The 19,302-nt window shown below is 54.7% G+C and overlaps 6 protein-coding genes across 6 annotated transcripts in view; 4 read left to right on the plus strand and 2 right to left on the minus strand.

The window, feature by feature from the left end:
* The window catches only part of BJ171DRAFT_571538 (uncharacterized protein), a gene marked incomplete at its 5' end in the record, with an annotated part of 3,939 nt that extends 2,727 nt beyond the window's left edge, over positions 1-1,212 (plus strand). The window contains one exon of the mRNA XM_053113681.1: positions 1-1,212. This exon is cut by the window's left edge and continues 1,187 nt beyond it. Coding sequence (XP_052962690.1) covers positions 1-847 — 847 coding nt within the window. The 3' untranslated portion in view covers positions 848-1,212.
* BJ171DRAFT_249314 (uncharacterized protein) lies at positions 784-2,144 on the plus strand. Its single transcript, XM_053106672.1, has 3 exons — positions 784-1,434; positions 1,709-1,831; positions 1,865-2,144. Exons 1-2 carry the CDS (start codon positions 931-933, stop codon positions 1,739-1,741), a joined length of 537 nt encoding a protein of 178 aa, XP_052962691.1. The 5' UTR covers positions 784-930; the 3' UTR covers positions 1,742-1,831; positions 1,865-2,144.
* Positions 2,145-9,870: 7,726 nt separating this feature from the next.
* On the minus strand, positions 9,871-12,137 carry BJ171DRAFT_524440 (endonuclease V-domain-containing protein). Its single transcript, XM_053112598.1, has 10 exons — positions 12,116-12,137; positions 11,867-11,933; positions 11,444-11,624; positions 11,309-11,333; positions 11,056-11,165; positions 10,906-10,958; positions 10,744-10,784; positions 10,524-10,654; positions 10,346-10,394; positions 9,871-10,217 (listed from the first exon to the last, which is right to left on the minus strand). The coding sequence occupies exons 2-10, from the start codon at positions 11,929-11,931 to the stop codon at positions 10,090-10,092; spliced, it is 783 nt and encodes a 260-aa protein (XP_052962692.1). The 5' UTR covers positions 11,932-11,933; positions 12,116-12,137; the 3' UTR covers positions 9,871-10,089.
* Positions 12,087-12,735, plus strand: BJ171DRAFT_586732 (uncharacterized protein; the record flags this gene model as incomplete). Its single annotated transcript, XM_053114408.1, has 2 exons — positions 12,087-12,311; positions 12,493-12,735. The coding sequence occupies 2 exons, from the start codon at positions 12,087-12,089 to the stop codon at positions 12,733-12,735; spliced, it is 468 nt and encodes a 155-aa protein (XP_052962693.1).
* A 469-nt stretch (positions 12,736-13,204) lies between these two features.
* On the minus strand, positions 13,205-16,431 carry BJ171DRAFT_478751 (TLD-domain-containing protein; the record flags this gene model as incomplete). The annotated part of the gene is made up of 7 exons (XM_053108909.1): positions 13,205-13,241; positions 13,310-13,469; positions 13,669-14,751; positions 14,976-15,017; positions 15,072-15,234; positions 15,839-16,280; positions 16,397-16,431. 7 exons carry the CDS (start codon positions 16,429-16,431, stop codon positions 13,205-13,207), a joined length of 1,962 nt encoding a protein of 653 aa, XP_052962694.1.
* Positions 16,432-16,797: 366 nt separating this feature from the next.
* On the plus strand, positions 16,798-19,107 carry BJ171DRAFT_586735 (WD40-repeat-containing domain protein; the record flags this gene model as incomplete). The annotated part of the gene is made up of 5 exons (XM_053114409.1): positions 16,798-16,995; positions 17,273-17,382; positions 17,595-17,682; positions 17,791-18,344; positions 18,573-19,107. The coding sequence occupies 5 exons, from the start codon at positions 16,798-16,800 to the stop codon at positions 19,105-19,107; spliced, it is 1,485 nt and encodes a 494-aa protein (XP_052962695.1).
* Between the last annotated feature and the right edge of the window lie 195 nt (positions 19,108-19,302).

Raw genomic sequence — 19,302 nt, forward strand, 5'->3', positions numbered from 1 at the left:
CTTGCAGAGGCAGATTGGCTTGCAGAAGCAGAAGCACTTGCAGAAGCGGATTGGCTTGCGGAGGCAGAAGCACTTGCAGAAGCGGATTGGCTTGCAGAAGCAGATTGGCTTGCAGAAGCAGAAGCACTTGCAGAAGCAGATTGGCTTGCAGATGCAGAGGCACTTGCAGATGCAGAGGCACTTGCAGATGCAGAGGCACTTGCAGATGCAGAGGCACTTGCAGATGCAGAGGCACTTGCAGAGGCAGAGGCACTTGCAGAAGCAGATTGGCTTGCAGATGCAGAGGCACTTGCAGATGCAGAGGCACTTGCAGATGCAGAGGCACTTGCAGAGGCAGAGGCACTTGCAGAAGCAGATTGGCTTGCAGAGGCAGATTGGCTTGCAGAAGCAGAAGCACTTGCAGAAGCGGATTGGCTTGCGGAGGCAGAAGCACTTGCAGAAGCGGATTGGCTTGCAGAAGCAGATTGGCTTGCAGAAGCAGAAGCACTTGCAGAAGCGGATTGGCTTGCAGAGGCAGAAGCACTTGCAGAAGCAGATTGGCTTGCAGATGCAGAGGCACTTGCAGATGCAGAGGCACTTGCAGATGCAGAGGCACTTGCAGATGCAGAGGCACTTGCAGAGGCAGAGGCACTTGCAGAAGCAGATTGGCTTGCAGAAGCAGAAGCACTTGCAGAAGCGGATTGGCTTGCAGAAGCAGAGGCACTCGCAGAGGCAGAGGCAGAGGCACTTGCAGAAGCGGATTGGCTTGCAGAAGCAGAAGCAGGCTGGGTGCTCGATGATGAACCAAGCGAACTTTGAGAAGGAAGAGCGGAGGAGGTTGTGCCCAGCGAGGAAGTTGACGGGGTAGACAGAGTGGCCGTCTGAGAATCTATCGTCGATGACGATACTTCGAAGGAGGTTGAAGAAGGAGAGATTATCGTCGAAGATAGGATGGTAGCCGTTGATACGGAAGTTTGGGTCGAAGTTATCGAATTGGGAGATGTTAATGTAACAGTGGAAGTTGGATCAGCAGATCCTGTGGAAGAAGCTGTGAAAGAGGTACTATTGGGAGATTCGGAAGGAGTATTTTGGCTATTACTGGTGGTCGAAGTGCTTGTTGAAGTGACGGTCGCGAAGGTGGTTGTAATCGAAGTAGACGGAGTTGGCTCGGTGGTGGTAGTAGTGGAAGTGGAGGGAGTCGGCTCGGCAGTAGTAGTGGTAGTAGTGGTAGTTGATGTGGAAGGTGTTGGCTCGGTGGTAGTGGTGGAAGTGGAAGGAGTTGGCTCGGTGGTAGTAGTGGTAGTTGATGTGGAAGGAGTTGGCTCGGTGGTAGTAGTGGTAGTTGATGTGGAGGGAGTCGGCTCGGTGGTAGTAGTGGTAGTTGATGTGGAAGGAGTTGGCTCGGTGGTGGTAGTGGTGGAAGTGGAGGGAGTTGGCTCGGTGGTAGTAGTAGTAGTTGATGTGGAGGGAGTTGGCTCGGTGGCAGTGGTGGTAGTTGATGTGGAAGGAGTTGGCTCGGTGGTGGTAGTAGTAGTTGATGTGGAAGGAGTTGGCTCGGTGGTAGTAGTGGTAGTTGATGTGGAAGGAGTTGGCTCGGTGGTGGTAGTAGTAGTTGATGTGGAAGGAGTTGGCTCGGTGGTAGTAGTGGTAGTTGATGTGGAAGGAGTTGGCTCGGTGGTGGTAGTAGTAGTTGATGTGGAAGGAGTTGGCTCGGTGGCAGTGGTGGTAGTTGATGTGGAAGGAGTTGGCTCGGTGGTGGTAGTAGTAGTTGATGTGGAAGGAGTTGGCTCGGTGGTAGTGGTGGAAGTGGAAGGAGTTGGCTCGGTGGTAGTAGTGGTAGTTGATGTGGAAGGTGTTGGCTCGGTGGTAGTGGTGGAAGTGGAAGGAGTTGGCTCGGTGGTAGTAGTGGTAGTTGATGTGGAAGGAGTTGGCTCGGTGGTAGTAGTGGTAGTTGATGTGGAGGGAGTCGGCTCGGTGGTAGTAGTGGTAGTTGATGTGGAAGGAGTTGGCTCGGTGGCAGTGGTGGTAGTTGATGTGGAAGGAGTTGGCTCGGTGGTAGTAGTGGTAGTTGATGTGGAAGGAGTTGGCTCGGTGGTAGTAGTGGTAGTTGATGTGGAGGGAGTCGGCTCGGTGGTAGTAGTGGTAGTTGATGTGGAAGGAGTTGGCTCGGTGGCAGTGGTGGTAGTTGATGTGGAAGGAGTTGGCTCGGTGGTAGTAGTGGTAGTTGATGTGGAAGGAGTTGGCTCGGTGGTAGTAGTGGTAGTTGATGTGGAGGGAGTCGGCTCGGTGGTAGTAGTGGTAGTTGATGTGGAAGGAGTTGGCTCGGTGGTGGTAGTAGTAGTTGATGTGGAAGGAGTTGGCTCGGTGGCAGTGGTGGTAGTTGATGTGGAAGGAGTTGGCTCGGTGGTGGTAGTAGTAGTTGATGTGGAAGGAGTTGGCTCGGTGGTGGTAGTAGTAGTTGATGTGGAAGGAGTTGGCTCGGTGGTAGTAGTGGTAGTTGATGTGGAAGGAGTTGGCTCGGTGGTAGTAGTGGTAGTTGATGTGGAGGGAGTCGGCTCGGTGGTAGTAGTGGTAGTTGATGTGGAAGGAGTTGGCTCGGTGGCAGTGGTGGTAGTTGATGTGGAAGGAGTTGGCTCGGTGGTAGTAGTGGTAGTTGATGTGGAAGGAGTTGGCTCGGTGGTAGTAGTGGTAGTTGATGTGGAGGGAGTCGGCTCGGTGGTAGTAGTGGTAGTTGATGTGGAAGGAGTTGGCTCGGTGGTGGTAGTAGTAGTTGATGTGGAAGGAGTTGGCTCGGTGGCAGTGGTGGTAGTTGATGTGGAAGGAGTTGGCTCGGTGGTGGTAGTAGTAGTTGATGTGGAAGGAGTTGGCTCGGTGGTGGTAGTAGTAGTTGATGTGGAAGGAGTTGGCTCGGTGGTAGTAGTGGTAGTTGATGTGGAAGGAGTTGGCTCGGTGGTAGTAGTGGTAGTTGATGTGGAGGGAGTCGGCTCGGTGGTAGTAGTGGTAGTTGATGTGGAAGGAGTTGGCTCGGTGGCAGTGGTGGTAGTTGATGTGGAAGGAGTTGGCTCGGTGGTAGTAGTGGTAGTTGATGTGGAAGGAGTTGGCTCGGTGGTAGTAGTGGTAGTTGATGTGGAGGGAGTCGGCTCGGTGGTATTAGTGGTAGTTGATGTGGAAGGAGTTGGCTCGGTGGTGGTAGTAGTAGTTGATGTGGAAGGAGTTGGCTCGGTGGCAGTGGTGGTAGTTGAGTGGAAGGAGTTGGCTCGGTGGTGGTAGTAGTAGTTGATGTGGAAGGAGTTGGCTCGGTGGTGGTAGTAGTAGTGGATGTGGAAGGAGTTGGCTCGGTGGTAGTAGTGGTAGTTGATGTGAAGGGTTGGCTCGGTGGTAGTAGTGGTAGTTGATGTGGAGGGAGTCGGCTCGGTGGTAGTAGTGGTAGTTGATGTGGAAGGAGTTGGCTCGGTGGCAGTGGTTGGTAGTTGATGTGGAAGGTAGTTGGCATCGGTGGTAGTAGTGGTAAGTCGTGGTTAGCTCGGTGGTAGTGTGGTAGTTGATGTGGAAGGAGTTGGCTCGGTGGTGGTAGTAGTAGTTGATGTGGAAGGAGTTGGCTCGGTGGCAGTGGTGGTAGTTGATGTGGAAGGAGTTGGCTCCGGTGGTGGTAGTAGTAGTTGATGTGGAAGGAGTTGGCTCGGTGGTAGTGGTGGAAGTGGAAGGAGTTGGCTCGGTGGTAGTAGTGGTAGTTGATGTGGAGGGAGTCGGCTCGGTGGTAGTAGTGGTAGTTGATGTGGAAGGAGTTGGCTCGGTGGTGGTAGTAGTGGAAGTGGAGGAGTTGGCTCGGTGGTAGTAGTAGTTGATGTGGAAGGTGTTGGCTCGGTGGTAGTAGTAGTAGTTGATGTGGAAGGAGTTGGCTCGGTGGTGGTAGTAGTAGTTGATGTGGAAGGAGTTGGCTCGGTGGTAGTGGTGGAAGTGGAAGGAGTTGGCTCGGTGGTAGTAGTGGTAGTTGATGTGGAGGGAGTCGGCTCGGTTGGTAGTAGTGGTAGTTGATGTGGAAGGAGTTGGCTCGGTGGTAGTAGTGGTAGTTGATGTGGAAGGAGTTGGCTCGGTGGTAGTAGTGGTAGTTGATGCGGAGGGAGTTGGCTCGGTGGTAGTAGTGGAAGTGGAAGGAGTTGGCTCGGTGGTAGTAGTGGTAGTTGATGTGGAGGGAGTCGGCTCGGTGGTAGTGGTGGTAGTTGATGTGGAAGGAGTTGGCTCGGTGGTGGTAGTAGTAGTTGATGTGGAGGGAGTTGGCTCGGTGGTAGTAGTGGAAGTGGAAGGAGTTGGCTCGGTGGTAGTAGTGGTAGTTGATGTGGAAGGAGTTGGCTCGGTGGTGGTAGTGGTGGAAGTGGAGGGAGTTGGCTCGGTGGTAGTAGTGGAAGTGGAAGGAGTTGGCTCGGTGGTAGTAGTGGTAGTTGATGTGGAAGGAGTTGGCTCGGTGGTAGTAGTGGTAGTTGATGTGGAGGGAGTCGGCTCGGTGGTAGTAGTGGTAGTTGATGTGGAAGGAGTTGGCTCGGTGGTGGTAGTAGTAGTTGATGTGGAAGGAGTTGGCTCGGTGGTGGTAGTGGTGGAAGTGGAGGGAGTTGGCTCGGTGGTAGTAGTAGTAGTTGATGTGGAAGGAGTTGGCTCGGTGGTAGTGGTGGAAGTGGAAGGAGTTGGCTCGGTGGTAGTAGTGGTAGTTGATGTGGAAGGAGTTGGCTCGGTGGTGGTAGTAGTAGTTGATGTGGAAGGAGTTGGCTCGGTGGTAGTAGTAGTAGTTGATGTGGAAGGAGTTGGCTCGGTGGTAGTAGTAGTAGTTGATGTGGAAGGAGTTGGCTCGGTGGTAGTAGTGGTAGTTGATGTGGAAGGAGTTGGCTCGGTGGTAGTGGTGGAAGTGGAAGGAGTTGGCTCGGTGGTAGTAGTGGTAGTTGATGTGGAAGGAGTTGGCTCGGTGGTAGTAGTGGTAGTTGATGTGGAGGGAGTCGGCTCGGTGGTAGTAGTGGTAGTTGATGTGGAAGGAGTTGGCTCGGTGGTGGTAGTAGTAGTTGATGTGGAAGGAGTTGGCTCGGTGGTGGTAGTGGTGGAAGTGGAGGGAGTTGGCTCGGTGGTAGTAGTAGTAGTTGATGTGGAAGGAGTTGGCTCGGTGGTAGTGGTGGAAGTGGAAGGAGTTGGCTCGGTGGTAGTAGTGGTAGTTGATGTGGAAGGAGTTGGCTCGGTGGTAGTAGTAGTAGTTGATGTGGAAGGAGTTGGCTCGGTGGTAGTAGTGGTAGTTGATGTGGAAGGAGTTGGCTCGGTGGTAGTGGTGGAAGTGGAAGGAGTTGGCTCGGTGGTAGTAGTGGTAGTTGATGTGGAAGGAGTTGGCTCGGTGGTGGTAGTAGTAGTTGATGTGGAAGGAGTTGGCTCGGTGGTAGTAGTAGTAGTTGATGTGGAAGGAGTTGGCTCGGTGGTAGTAGTAGTAGTTGATGTGGAAGGAGTTGGCTCGGTGGTAGTAGTGGTAGTTGATGCGGAGGGAGTTGGCTCGGTGGTAGTAGTGGAAGTGGAAGGAGTTGGCTCGGTGGTAGTAGTGGTAGTTGATGTGGAGGGAGTCGGCTCGGTGGTAGTGGTGGTAGTTGATGTGGAAGGAGTTGGCTCGGTGGTGGTAGTAGTAGTTGATGTGGAGGGAGTTGGCTCGGTGGTAGTAGTGGAAGTGGAAGGAGTTGGCTCGGTGGTAGTAGTGGTAGTTGATGTGGAAGGAGTTGGCTCGGTGGTGGTAGTGGTGGAAGTGGAGGGAGTTGGCTCGGTGGTAGTAGTGGAAGTGGAAGGAGTTGGCTCGGTGGTAGTAGTGGTAGTTGATGTGGAAGGAGTTGGCTCGGTGGTAGTAGTGGTAGTTGATGTGGAGGGAGTCGGCTCGGTGGTAGTAGTGGTAGTTGATGTGGAAGGAGTTGGCTCGGTGGTGGTAGTAGTAGTTGATGTGGAAGGAGTTGGCTCGGTGGTGGTAGTGGTGGAAGTGGAGGGAGTTGGCTCGGTGGTAGTAGTAGTAGTTGATGTGGAAGGAGTTGGCTCGGTGGTAGTGGTGGAAGTGGAAGGAGTTGGCTCGGTGGTAGTAGTGGTAGTTGATGTGGAAGGAGTTGGCTCGGTGGTGGTAGTAGTAGTTGATGTGGAAGGAGTTGGCTCGGTGGTAGTAGTAGTAGTTGATGTGGAAGGAGTTGGCTCGGTGGTAGTAGTAGTAGTTGATGTGGAAGGAGTTGGCTCGGTGGTAGTAGTGGTAGTTGATGTGGAAGGAGTTGGCTCGGTGGTAGTGGTGGAAGTGGAAGGAGTTGGCTCGGTGGTAGTAGTGGTAGTTGATGTGGAAGGAGTTGGCTCGGTGGTAGTAGTGGTAGTTGATGTGGAGGGAGTCGGCTCGGTGGTAGTAGTGGTAGTTGATGTGGAAGGAGTTGGCTCGGTGGTGGTAGTAGTAGTTGATGTGGAAGGAGTTGGCTCGGTGGTGGTAGTAGTAGTTGATGTGGAAGGAGTTGGCTCGGTGGTAGTAGTGGTAGTTGATGTGGAAGGAGTTGGCTCGGTGGTAGTAGTGGTAGTTGATGTGGAGGGAGTCGGCTCGGTGGTAGTAGTGGTAGTTGATGTGGAAGGAGTTGGCTCGGTGGTGGTAGTAGTGGAAGTGGAGGGAGTTGGCTCGGTGGTAGTAGTAGTTGATGTGGAAGGTGTTGGCTCGGTGGTAGTAGTAGTAGTTGATGTGGAAGGAGTTGGCTCGGTGGTGGTAGTAGTAGTTGATGTGGAAGGAGTTGGCTCGGTGGTAGTGGTGGAAGTGGAAGGAGTTGGCTCGGTGGTAGTAGTGGTAGTTGATGTGGAGGGAGTCGGCTCGGTGGTAGTAGTGGTAGTTGATGTGGAGGGAGTCGGCTCGGTGGTAGTAGTGGTAGTTGATGTGGAAGGAGTTGGCTCGGTGGTAGTAGTGGTAGTTGATGCGGAGGGAGTTGGCTCGGTGGTAGTAGTGGAAGTGGAAGGAGTTGGCTCGGTGGTAGTAGTGGTAGTTGATGTGGAGGGAGTCGGCTCGGTGGTAGTAGTGGTAGTTGATGTGGAAGGAGTTGGCTCGGTGGCAGTGGTGGTAGTTGATGTGGAAGGAGTTGGCTCGGTGGTGGTAGTAGTAGTTGATGTGGAAGGAGTTGGCTCGGTGGTGGTAGTGGTGGAAGTGGAGGGAGTTGGCTCGGTGGTAGTAGTGGAAGTGGAAGGAGTTGGCTCGGTGGTAGTAGTGGTAGTTGATGTGGAAGGAGTTGGCTCGGTGGTAGTAGTGGTAGTTGATGTGGAGGGAGTCGGCTCGGTGGTAGTAGTGGTAGTTGATGTGGAAGGAGTTGGCTCGGTGGTGGTAGTAGTAGTTGATGTGGAAGGAGTTGGCTCGGTGGCAGTGGTGGTAGTTGATGTGGAAGGAGTTGGCTCGGTGGTGGTAGTAGTAGTTGATGTGGAAGGAGTTGGCTCGGTGGTGGTAGTGGTGGAAGTGGAGGGAGTTGGCTCGGTGGTAGTAGTAGTAGTTGATGTGGAAGGAGTTGGCTCGGTGGCAGTGGTGGTGGTGGAAGTGGAGGGAGTCGGCTCGGTGGTAGTAGTAGTTGGTGTGGAAGGAGTTGGCTCGGTGGTGGTAGTAGTGGAAGTGGAGGGAGTTGGCTCGGTGGTAGTAGTAGTTGATGTGGAAGGTGTTGGCTCGGTGGTAGTAGTAGTAGTTGATGTGGAAGGAGTTGGCTCGGTGGTGGTAGTAGTAGTTGATGTGGAAGGAGTTGGCTCGGTGGTAGTGGTGGAAGTGGAAGGAGTTGGCTCGGTGGTGGTGGTGGTTGCCGAGGAACTCGTCAATGTGCTCATCGAAGGAGCAGGTGCGATGGTTGTCATCATTGTTGTTGTTGTCGTCGTCGTCGTCGTCGTCGTCGTTGTTGTTGTCGTTGTTGTCGTTGTCGACGAAGTTGATGAAACCGATCGAGATGTCGTTGTTGGACCGGCACAAACCGTGGACAGGTCGACACCGTATTTCATTCTATAGTAAATCTGCATCTCCGAGCCGAAACTTTCCAAGCGTAGCTGGTTGATGAAGCCCAAGCCGCTCGGAGGGTTATTCGCCACATTATTGATTAGGCAAAAGCACTTACTATTGGACCCGGACCAGCAGTTTGCTTCAGCTTGACTGAATGTGTCCTGATCGCCATGGACATGGTATCCAAGATGTAGGGATTGCGGCATGCGTCAGCAACGACTGTTGAGTTCGCCGCTCCGAGGACCAACATGGAGTCCACCACCAAAGATTTTCATTCTCGTCACTGCTGACAACACACCCTTCACCCCATTGGCCGCTCTGTCCCCCAGCAATTCGCCCACCAAATAACAATCGCATGAGCAACAGCATCAGCGCCAGCGTGTCCCTCGATCGGTATCGGCTTACATAGGTAAGATCCCAGGTGTTCCACCAGGCAGAGTTCTGAAGCCAGCTGAGAACTGGGATATAGCAGCCGCAGTTGTGGTTCTTGTAGTTGGTGGTTTGTTGGGGTTTGAGGCACTGGCTCTGCCAGCTTCCAGGAGTTGTCGGAACATAGCTAAACAGAGACGTGGCAGGATCAGCACCACCGCGCTGGTCTGCAGCGGTTGTCTTGCTCGCACTCTGGCTCTGTGCTGTTGGTGGATGGGACGTTCAAGCTGCAAACCTGTACCTTTTGCAGACGTTGAAATCGCTCGCAGGCACCACGGGCGCAGAAAACCCAGGAACCGCCGCGGCTGAGACCGTCGAGGTCGCCAGGCCGAGCAGGAGGACCAGGGCGAGCTGCGACATCGTTGGGAGATCGGCGGACGATGGAGGGCAAAGGGGCAAAGGCCGATCGTCGCCCGGCGTTGGCGGTTGGGCTTGGAGCGAGGGCTGGGCCGGCCCGCTTCTTGGTGGGTGGATGCTGTGAAACAGTGGTGGCCGTTGGATGTCCTGCGGCTGTCCAAGAAAGTGAGTCGACAAGGACGTCTTGAAACAACGAAGAGCTTGCTGGCCAAGAACGCTGCCTGGTCCCCTCGCCTGAAGCGGGCCAAGGACTGCTGGCTCGCAGCAGCGGGTCGGTGATGGCGTGCGGATGGGAGTCTGTCTGGATGATGGAGACATGTTGTCATAGCGGGCTCTTTCGACAGCCCCCCCTCGATGCGATTTAATAGCCGCCGTTGCAATCGTCGTCTCGCCAGTCCAGCCACCGCGCTGTTGTTGTGGAGGGACAAACACCCCCAACCCACCGCACAGAATTCCTTGCTGCGCGCCACCACCAATGTGTCGCCCTTGTGCAACGCCCTGTCCCCCGCGACCAAATCCGGGGAGAGATGTGCCAATCCCTGCGCGCTGCCGACCCTGCCACACACCGCAATGCCATGGGCGATGCGTGTGCCCTTGGTGTCGGGGCTGCAACGATAGAGCATGGCGCAGCGGTTGGAAAATGGTGTATTGAATACGCTTTGCCAATGAGCAAGCGAAACACCAGTATGCCATCGTAGGATTCGATGGCGTGCGTCCAACAGGCCATGTGCAATTCGACAGTTCACCTCCGAGAGAAGACCTCGGGGTCGCTCTCTGGTCTCCACAGCCAACCCTCGCACTATGATCATGTTGCACGCCACATGGACGAACTCGTCTCCTTGGATATTGTTGGCCACGGTTGCAATGGGGTGGGTTGTGTGAATCGGACGGCACCCGAACTTCATGAAATCCGCTCCTCCCGCGATTTGCTCTTTGCCCCGTGTCTTCCTCCCTCATCTCAGATATGCTCTCTTGCTCTGACTTGCAGTGACTGTATCTGCAGCGACTCGTTGGCTCCGGTCGTGCCCACTCACTCCATGCATCTCCCTCACACAGGGGAATGACTCGACCCACTTGGCCGCTGTTGGCCGGGTGGGTGATAGGATCCGACTACGTCGTGGTTTTGTCCGAACGAGACAATGTGTTCCATTGTTTATTCAACGAGTCACTCGAAACCCATGGCCAGCATCGCTCAATAATCGCTGCGAGCTCTGGATTCCGAATGGCCTGCAGCTCGCTGAGAGGGCTGCACGGACTGGGCTCGAAGCGCATCTGTTCCGATAAGAGCGCTCCCCAGCCGATGGATGTAGGACTCGGCTGCTTGCTCAGTCGCTTCAGCCGCTTGGGTGGGCACGGATATATGCTCTGGAGAGACCGTCGGCGGCTCGGATAGGTTCAGGAACCCGGAATTTACAGCAACGGATGGTCAGCTTGATTGCAGTTTCGTGTGAGACACGATGGCCTGCCCAGGAATATGTAGGCAAGTAGGAACTGACGAATTAATCGCTTACAAGCCTGCGTCGATATCTGCTCAACTGTCGCCAGTTTCACAGCTCGCTGAAGATGCTTAGCAGCTGGATTGAAGCGCACCTGGAGAGACATAGATGGCATTGATGGAGTCGTTCGAAGCGCGCAGCGCCTGATGGCCAATAACAGTGCTCGGCGATTAGTAAGATTGGCTATAGGACAGGAGGATGGAGCCATACTACTTTGGTGCCCGCTCAGCTGCAACAGCTAGTACATCGATGTGTGTGGCCATCAGACATACAGCGCCATAGATGAATCCAGAGCTTCCGATAATGTCGAAATAATCCCCGGCCTGCTTCAGCTCATTGCGACGAGCTTTGACTTCTTGCATGCGCAGATTTTCATGACTAATTTGAAGAAAATTCTTGCCGACTGTGGCCCAATATGGCGTTCAGTCTTCCGGCGGGAACTACGGATATCCGGTCCAACATTGCCTACGTCACTAGATACGGCCGACTCACCTCCAATCGTGGGAATATCCTCAAGCACTCCAAGATGGCAGCTATACCAATTCATGTCGAAACGCAGCGCTGGGGTCAGCCGCTAAGCTTTCCTGGACAATGGATATCGGACGAGGCACGGAGTATACGCTAGCATCACTGCACGACAGGCCGGCGACTGACGCTGAGCCAAACTTTCTTGGATGTAGAATGCCGTTTCCGTCCACGAACAAGACCTAGGATGGCGAATTGATTACCGGGTATTTCAGTCAGCTTCTAGTCGCAAACAAGTCGTTGCTATTGGAGTTGGCTCCGTCCCAGTAGCTGACGTACCTGGGGATAGAGTTCGGGCGCTCGTTGCTTCAGGTTGTCAAGCAGCGTCTGAAAGACTGAGGCCTCTCGGAATGCAAGGAAGCCGGGAATGTACGGAAGACTGAGGGTGACTTCAAGTCCACCGATCGAGCGGCGCACAACGGCAATACGAATGCAAGACCGATCAGTTTGAGCAAGATTGGTATTGACATATATGGCCAGGGCTCTTGGGCCTTTGGAGTCGGAGATGCATTCAGGGCCACTCCGATTGTACCTCGAACCATGTCTGTGTACAACACCTGAATCGAATGGAGTCCATATGTTCATGTCGACCGTCAGCTTTCAGCCAGATTCCTGTCCGAACTCTGCTTTGCCACCACCACGCGGGCGTCGTCGATGGGCTGCTCACCTTGAACGAAGGAAACTCCAAAATGGCCAAGCATCCAACTCCCTCGTCGGTGTTTTCGACAAAGGAAACATCAACGCCACCAATAAGACGGAGCCCCTGCCAGGGGCCGTCGGCCTGTGGCGGTACTGAGAATGCGATATCGTCGGTCGCTGTGCGGCTGCTGGCCAGTCGGGCCTGGACTCTTGGTATGAGCAGCATGGACAAGTGAGACGAAGCAGAGGAGATGTTACTGCTGTGCCCGAATGCACCAACGACACGATCGATAATCATGATGGTATTGAGGACTGCGGCGGCGGCGGCGGCAGGCATCGGGATAACGATGAACGCCGACATCGACCCAGCCCCGGTCGTCGTGAAGATAGCCGCCGAAGCGTATGTGAAGCGCGGGGCGGAGAGGGAAGTGATCTAATGCTGCAATCGTACTCGATCCACTGCTGGCGGACAGCGGCGTCGGTGATGCTGCTGCTGGTGCTTGCTGTCTGGGCCATGCCTGCCAGGATCAAGGTGGGAGAGTGAGAGAGGGGTTGGATGCCAATGTCAGCCAAGTGCCCCGTTTCAATGCGGGCCACGGGAAGTGCGCTCTGTCTTCTTTCCCTGCCAAAACACTCGTCCGAATCGCCCGTTGCCGATCATCGACTCGGCCATGGAGATCCAGCCAGGAATCTACTTCACCCCGCGGCCATCGGGGCCCACGACCGACCCTCAACAAGATCGCAGCTCGGCGCTCTATTCGCTGCCAGAAGCGGTCGCAGACGATCTCGCTTATCTGCACAACGAGCGTGAGCGGCTGAAGCGTTCGGTGGCCTTTCTTTTCAAGTCGAACGAGGAGATGCGGGAAGCAGACGAGACCGACCCAGATTTCTTGGAGGTTTGAGCTCTCTGTGGCCAGAGGAAGGAGGGGCGATGCGGACTGGCCTTACAATCTGCGATTGTGCAAGCCGTTGTCTGCATTCCCATGCCGATGATCGGATGGGGTGTACGATCGATGGTACGCCGGCTCACGCATCGAAACAACATCTCTGTCCCTATTGCGCCAATGCTCACCATAGGCCATCTCGGAGAATATTGCTGTCATTGACCGTCAGAGCAAGGCAATCAAAGCCATCGAGCTCAAGATCATGCAGCTATCGGGGCCCCATCGATCTGAAGACTGCCTCGGCGAGATCGTTGGGCCTGCTGTCCGTTCCTCTGCCCCCGCTCCCCCAGAGTCTGTGCCTCCAACGTCCTCGCTAGGTGCAGAAGTCAATGCAGCGCCCACTCGGATCGACTCAAGCGATGGAGTCTTTTTGTGAGACTGAATTGGCGTTGCTGGGTTGCGATGTTCACAGAGGGCAAAGACTGGAGGCACATCTTGCCCTGCTTCCAAGGGTAGATAGTCATTATGAGTATATTGCCGTGCACATCCCAAATGCTAGCTGGTGGGTGACGAAACAGGATGCCCCGTTTTCATTTGCTTGCGCTGGGCAATGCCACTTCTTCAGAGGAAAGCAAAGAGCTCGACGCTGTGGGTCTCGAAGAATCGGGCATTTGAACCGGTGAGAGGGTCGTTGCCGAAGGTCATGCACGGGCCAGTGCTTCCCCTTTGAAGGGTCTCGTCCAAATACAATCCAATTTCGCCCCTGCGTTAGGCGATCAAACAACGGATGGGGCGGATGAGCATGGGAATGTGGCACGGCGATGCCCACACACACGACCAGCCTGTTACGACCATGGCCAGCCTGTTACGACCATGGCCAGCCTGTTACGACCATGGCCAGCCTGTTACGACCACGGCCAGCCTGTCACGACCATGGCCAGCCTGTTACGATCATGGCCAGCAATCCGGGATGTGCATGTTATGGGTGGATCGCACGGCAACATCCTTACCCGCCAGCCCCGATGGATAGATCCTTGCGAGTGGCCATGATGAACATGGATGCCTGGCTCTGGACAATCTCTCGCTCGATAGCGTCCATGAACTCTATATCCCGACCGACCCAAGGATACATCTTGGCTCGTGGCTCCAGCATAAACAGAAACGACTCGCCTATGGGTGATCAGACAAGTGACAGCGGGATGAGAGTCATACAGCCAGCCACAGAAGATCTTGTCGTCGAAAGAGCTATTTCAAACGCAACCATCAACACCGCGAAGCAAAAATTGCCATCGCGGATGCATGCCAAGCTCGGCCATTGGGCCAAGGGTCGAGACATGAAGACAACCCAAGGACTCTGGCTCAAACCTACCGTTTCCAGAAAATCTTCCCTGTTGGTCGTGGGAGGTAGGCCACTCTGACGAAATGTAGGCTCCAAAGATCTCGCCGGTTGAGGTCTTGACGACAAGGAGAGTGGGCTTGATGTCACTGGCACTATGAAACAGGGTGGATATATGATAGCCATGGCGTGATGTCGTAAAGAGCAGCTCGACATCCACAACCCGCTGCGCTGGAGGAATCCACGACCACACTGCAATCCAGTGGTCTTCATCCAGAATGCTGCTCGTTTCCTTGAGGCGCGGAGTAGCCCGCTGATACTTGTACTGTATCTCATGCAAGTCGTCCGATATGCTGATTGCTGTAAGGCTCCGGTGGTGGACAAGCATTTTGGTGATGTTCGCCCGATCAAACTTGACCATCCAAGCCTCTTCGGCTACCTCGTTGGCCGAACAGAGGATGTTGTGCGGCGTCAGAAAGGCCAGCACCTGCTGAGAAGTCTGCGCTTCCATAATCTGGCCCTGGTAAATTTTGAGCAGGGCGGCGCAGAACCGAAAGAGCGGCTTGTAGCCCTCGACCAGGAAGTCATCCAAGAGCCGCCACAGGATCGGTTGAGGCAGAACATCAGCGAGCATATCCGATAGCCACGAGCTCCAAATGGGGCTCTCGTCTCTCTCTTGTAGCTCGACTAACTTGGCGTGAACCTTGGGCAGGCACTTGTAGAGCATGTTCCCAAAAGCCCGTGACATGAGTTTGACCTCCTTTCGATATGTCGGGAAAAACTCCCATCGATCCGAGACGCCTTTCCGCGCCGTCACGAGAGTCTCTCCGAGCGATTTGCGCACTATGCACACCATGGCGCCGAGGGCATCGTCGGCAGAGTTCATGTGGTGACAAAGCATGGCCGTCAGCGCCGGCACGAACGGACAGTATTCTAGATTCGGAAAGTCGTAGGCCAGGATGCAAAGGATGTGTTCCATCTGAGTGCGTCCAGCGTTGTTCAGGCTCAACTTGTACCGAAACGAGCGGCCGCCAAAGGTCGGTGCGATCGGATTGTCGGTCATGGCTCCTTCGCCGTACACCCGCATTTTTGCAATCTCAAAGTTCCGGTCATGCTCTGGATCAAGTACCCGGAGGAATATCATCAGCAGTGAGGGAAATGGACAGGACTTGCCACAGGCACGCGCCCATCCGGCTATGGGAACGAGCTTGCATCTCTGGATCTAGATATGGGTCTGGATCTGGATATGGGTCTGGATATGGATCTGGATGAAGCAGCTATGCAGAGGCAGGGGGGAGGGCTGTCAGGGGAAGAGACTGTTTCACCTGAAATGTACTTACCATCGAGCTCGCCGAGCTTCAGTAGCTTTGCATAGACATGGCCTATGGACGAGAATGTTCAGACGCTGCCGTAATCGATTCGAAGCCCTGGCTCACCAAGCTGCAGCATAGGGGCAGCTATGTACGCATGGCTCAGGCGGCTACCTCGCAGCGAGTCCGGGATTCCTCTCCGCACCATCTTCTTGAGCTTGGTGTCGCCGAGGTTGTCGCTCCGATAGAGTCGCTCGAGTTTCTGGTCGTCCCATTCAGCTTCCCAGCCCTGGCGACACGAGAAAGCACGCCAGTGAGCTTGCTGCTAAGGCCGAGCCGTATCAGTCATTGCACATGTGCTCTGGGAAACCGAGAGCCTCTTTGCTGATTGCAACGGTTGGGTCGTCAGCGGGAGAGGAGATAGCGAGCATTTACTGCAAATGGAGGATCGGCCTCGTAGGTTCTCAGGTTCACCCAGGCAGGGTTTGGCATTTCTCGTTGTTGATCAACTCTCAAACGCAAACCAACAGACTATTCAGGAAATGATCTTTGGATAGCTCAGACGTGGCAATTGCGGAATAGGGCTATCTATTCGGGTCTGTTTGGGTTTGGAGCGAGCAAAGAATCTCCGAAGCGGACAGTGGCCAGCTCCCCAAGGATAGGCATCGGCGAAGGGCCCGCTGTCGTCGGTGGGAATTGCTGGCGGGGAAGAGGCTCCGATCTCACAGTCTGACAGAGGATCAAAGCCATTGTTGGTTTTGTACATCAAAGTCCAATCAATCCTGTGGGGAAGGGGAGAGGCAAGCCGTGGCCGGCCAACGCCACTGCCATCGGCCTGGCGGCTGGATCTATGCTTCATCGTCGTCAAAGGATAGCAGCGCTTTGTTCTTGACCTGCTTGACACCCTTGAGTAGATCCTTCTTTTTTGCATCCATCTTCTTTTTCTTTTCCAGAATCTTGTTTGATTTGACCCCGAGGCTGGATGTTTTGGTCTCAGAGACCCTGCCGCCGGGCCTGGATGGATCACCGGCGGAGCCACCAGTACGCTGTGTCTCGCCCGGATCCGGCTTGTCCTCTCGCAGGGCCGCAAGAATGTCTTGACCAAGCTCACGCTCAACTTCGAGGTCCGTTATACCCTTCTCAAGCACGTACTGTGGCTTCTCATCCTCGGCGTCTGGGTATGCCGGGCCGTCATCGTCGGCGTCATCCTCCAAGGCTTGAGGGACCGGCTTGCTGTTTTTGGTTAGAATTCCGGTGGTCTCGGGTCTCAAAGACGCCTGGCCGTGCAGCTTTTTCAGAAAGTCTGGCACGTCTGCCTGGAAGGACAGGCTCTGTCTGTTTGGAGTGGTGAGGGCGAAGGCGGCGGGTTTAGCCCTTCGAGACGGCGGGCAAGCGCCAGCCCGAGATGCGACCGGGACAAGTGTCTTGCACACTGGGTGAACGATGCGCACCTGAAGTTGTAACTGGACTTGCTTTTATCGCTCATGGTTGCGGCACGGCAGTTGTCCAGGTTGCAGGCAGAATGTGGGTTGCTTGTTGGCTGGGCCCTGGCCCTGGCCGAGTCGGAGTTTCGCGCACGTGGTTTATGCCGGCGCGCAACGCCATTGGCCAGCACCGAGCAGCAAAATGAAATTCATTTGGGTGTGATTTTTTTCTGTTGTGGGGACTGTGGTGCGGGACGATACGAGATCGGCATCAGGCAACATCAAGCAACATCAAGCAGAACCAGGCAGAACCAGGCAGAGCCAGGCAGAACCAGGCAGCGTCAGAGCAAGACCGAGTGCTGCACGCCCGAGAGCCTGAACCAACAAGTAGCCCCCTCCTCGCACAGCACCGCATACCCACGGCATCCATGTCCGACGCCAAAGACAGCCGTCCCTCGTCTGGACGCAAATCCTTTGGATCGCAGCCAGAGGCGAGCCCCAAAGCCAAGGGCAGCCAACCCCCCAAACAGAAGAGGGATGTAAAGGCCCAGCCCAAGCCCAATCGACACCTTCAAGCGTCCAAGAAATACGATCGAAACCCAACGCCCCACGCCCTCCCGCTCAAGGTAGGGTTGGCCTAATTCGACGGGCTCCGTCGGCAACAGCGCTACAAAGAAAAGCAGGGTCGCCTGGAAGAGCATGAGGCATAATTCTCGATGTGAAATGCAGAGCCCTCATGCCGCGCATACGCCATGCATCTACTCACGCTGGCTGTACGGAACTGCGAAGACCGGGCTGCAGCCAAGCTTGACTGGCTGGCCGACTGTCGCACTCTGCTGCAGATGCAGCGCTGTCCTGGCATGGCTTGCTGTACTTACGGGATGTCTTTTTGGGAACTGCCAGAATATCGAAGATCGCAAGCTGAAGGGTACGCTCAAGAAGACTTTCAAGCGATTCGAAGATGCGTCAATCAAAGCTGCTCAGTCCGAGCTGCTGCTGCCAGAGGAGGCTGGGTACGTGCACTATAGCCGAAGTCCGGTGACCCGATGCAAGCTTTGCGCGATCTGCTTGGTGCCCACAGCAATCGGCGTTTCAGGGAAGGACCCAGGTGGCCAAATTTGGTGTGCACCCCCCATGACGACCAAGTCGGCGGTGAGCTTCCTGGGCCCAACAAATCGTCACCATGCTTCGTTCTGATCATTGGAGCATCGCCATTCTCCCACAGCTACCTCGAGGCCGAAGGGATGGAGCGAACCTTCAAGTTCACACAGGACGAGATCTCCAAGCACGTAGACATCAACACCTCTGCAAAGGTACACGAAGCAATATTGGCTGTCTCTGTCAAGAGACCGTGTCTGTAGGCACGCTGTCGTCATAAACGAGCCGATGACCAAATTTCTAACCAATGTCTCGACACGCAGATGTTTGATTTGCAGCTCCCCGACTTTGGCCCCTATGCTATGGACTACACTCGCAACGGCCGACACATTTTAATCGGAGGCCGAAAAGGCCATGTGGCCACCTTTGATTGGAAAACAGGACGTCTTGGCTGCGAACTTCATTTGAAAGAAACCGTTCGGGACGTCAAGTGGCTTCACAACGAGACCATGTTTGCTGTGGCTCAGAAAAAGTACACATACATCTATGACAACACCGGCCTCGAAATCCACTGTCTGCGCAAGCACATCGACGTCAACAAGCTCGATTTCTTGCCGTACCACTTTCTATTGGTGTCGGTGGGAACCCCGGGCTGGATTCTGTATCAGGATACTTCGACTGGCAAGCTCGTGGCTGAATGGCGGACTAAGCTCGGGCCTTGCAATGCCCTGGCGCAAAATCCGTACAACGGAATCATGACTCTGGGTCACTCAAATGGCACTGTGACGATGTGGTCGCCGACGATGAGCGAACCTTTGGTCAAGATGCTGTGCCATAAGGGCCCGGTTCAAGCAATTGCAGTCGATCGCGGCGGATAGTGAGTATTTGTTTGCGAGCTGCCGATCTGGACTTTTGTGGAGCTGGGTTGCTGTGTTGGCGCTGTGGTCGCTAATCCTGGGTCAGGATAAGCCGATGCCGTTGCTTGTCTTGTGGCTGTTGTGGCTGTTCGCGTATGGTATCCAGGGCGAATCCCGGCAACCTATGGCCAAGTGTGGGTGTTGATCAACTAACTTGGACGCACTCACTCGCTGCTACTGCACCCTAGCTATATGGCCACCTCTGGCCTGGATGGACAAATGAAGATCTGGGATATTCGGACATACAAGTGCCTAAACGAGTATTTTACAGCCACGCCGGCATCCACACTCAGCATCAGTCAGAAGGGCTTGCTGGCTGTGGGCTACGGACCCAACATCCAAGTCTGGAAAGACGCCTTTATCACAAAGCAAAAGGCGCCGTACATGACCCACTTGATGCCAGGCTCGGTCGTCCAGGATCTCAACTTTTGCCCATATGAAGATGTGCTCGGTATCGGACACAGCAGGGGCATCTCGAGCATCGTCATTCCAGGATCAGGCGAGCCCAACTTTGACACCTTCGAAGCAAACCCCTACCAAACAAAGAAGCAGCGACAAGAGTCGGAAGTCCACAGCCTGCTGGACAAGCTCCAGCCCGAGACCATTGCCCTGAATCCCAACTTGTCGGCGCCGTCGATCGCGCCCCCAAAGAGGTCATTGTGGAGGAGCAACGACTTGAGTACGAGGCCAACCATCCCCAGGAGAAGTTCCAGCCCAAACTGAAAAAGCGAGGCAAGTCGTCGTCCATGAGGCGGTACTTGCGCAAACAGACCAATGTGATTGATGGAAACAAGGTAAGCTGTGCGAAAGGAGCTGCCGATGCCAGCCCAGATATTCTGGAGCAACCCACACCGCCAAGCTAAGCTTGTCCCCAGCCTCTATACCGATTGGGTTGCTTTGGGCCATGTGCATTAGATC

The sequence above is a fragment of the Polychytrium aggregatum genome, assembly GCF_025602895.1.
Source record: "Polychytrium aggregatum strain JEL109 chromosome Unknown BJ171scaffold_55, whole genome shotgun sequence".
NCBI lineage: Eukaryota > Fungi > Chytridiomycota > Chytridiomycetes > Polychytriales > Polychytrium > Polychytrium aggregatum.

Bases quoted from the DNA above. Each gene is read 5' to 3' on its own strand.
- BJ171DRAFT_249314 (XM_053106672.1), top strand. From the start codon at position 931: ATGGTAGCCGTTGATACGGAAGTTTGGGTCGAAGTTATCGAATTGGGA. The intron at 1,435-1,708 runs GTTGATGTGGAG...CAGTGGTGGTAG, and splicing joins GCTCGGTGGTAGTAGTAGTA to TTGATGTGGAAGGAGTTGGC.
- BJ171DRAFT_524440 (XM_053112598.1), bottom strand. From the start codon at position 11,931: ATGGCCCAGACAGCAAGCACCAGCAGCAGCATCACCGACGCCGCTGTC. The intron at 10,959-11,055 runs GTACGTCAGCTA...TCGCCATCCTAG, and splicing joins CGCCCGAACTCTATCCCCAG to GTCTTGTTCGTGGACGGAAA. The intron at 10,218-10,345 runs GTGCGCTTCAAT...ATTCCTGGGCAG, and splicing joins TGCCATCTATGTCTCTCCAG to GCCATCGTGTCTCACACGAA.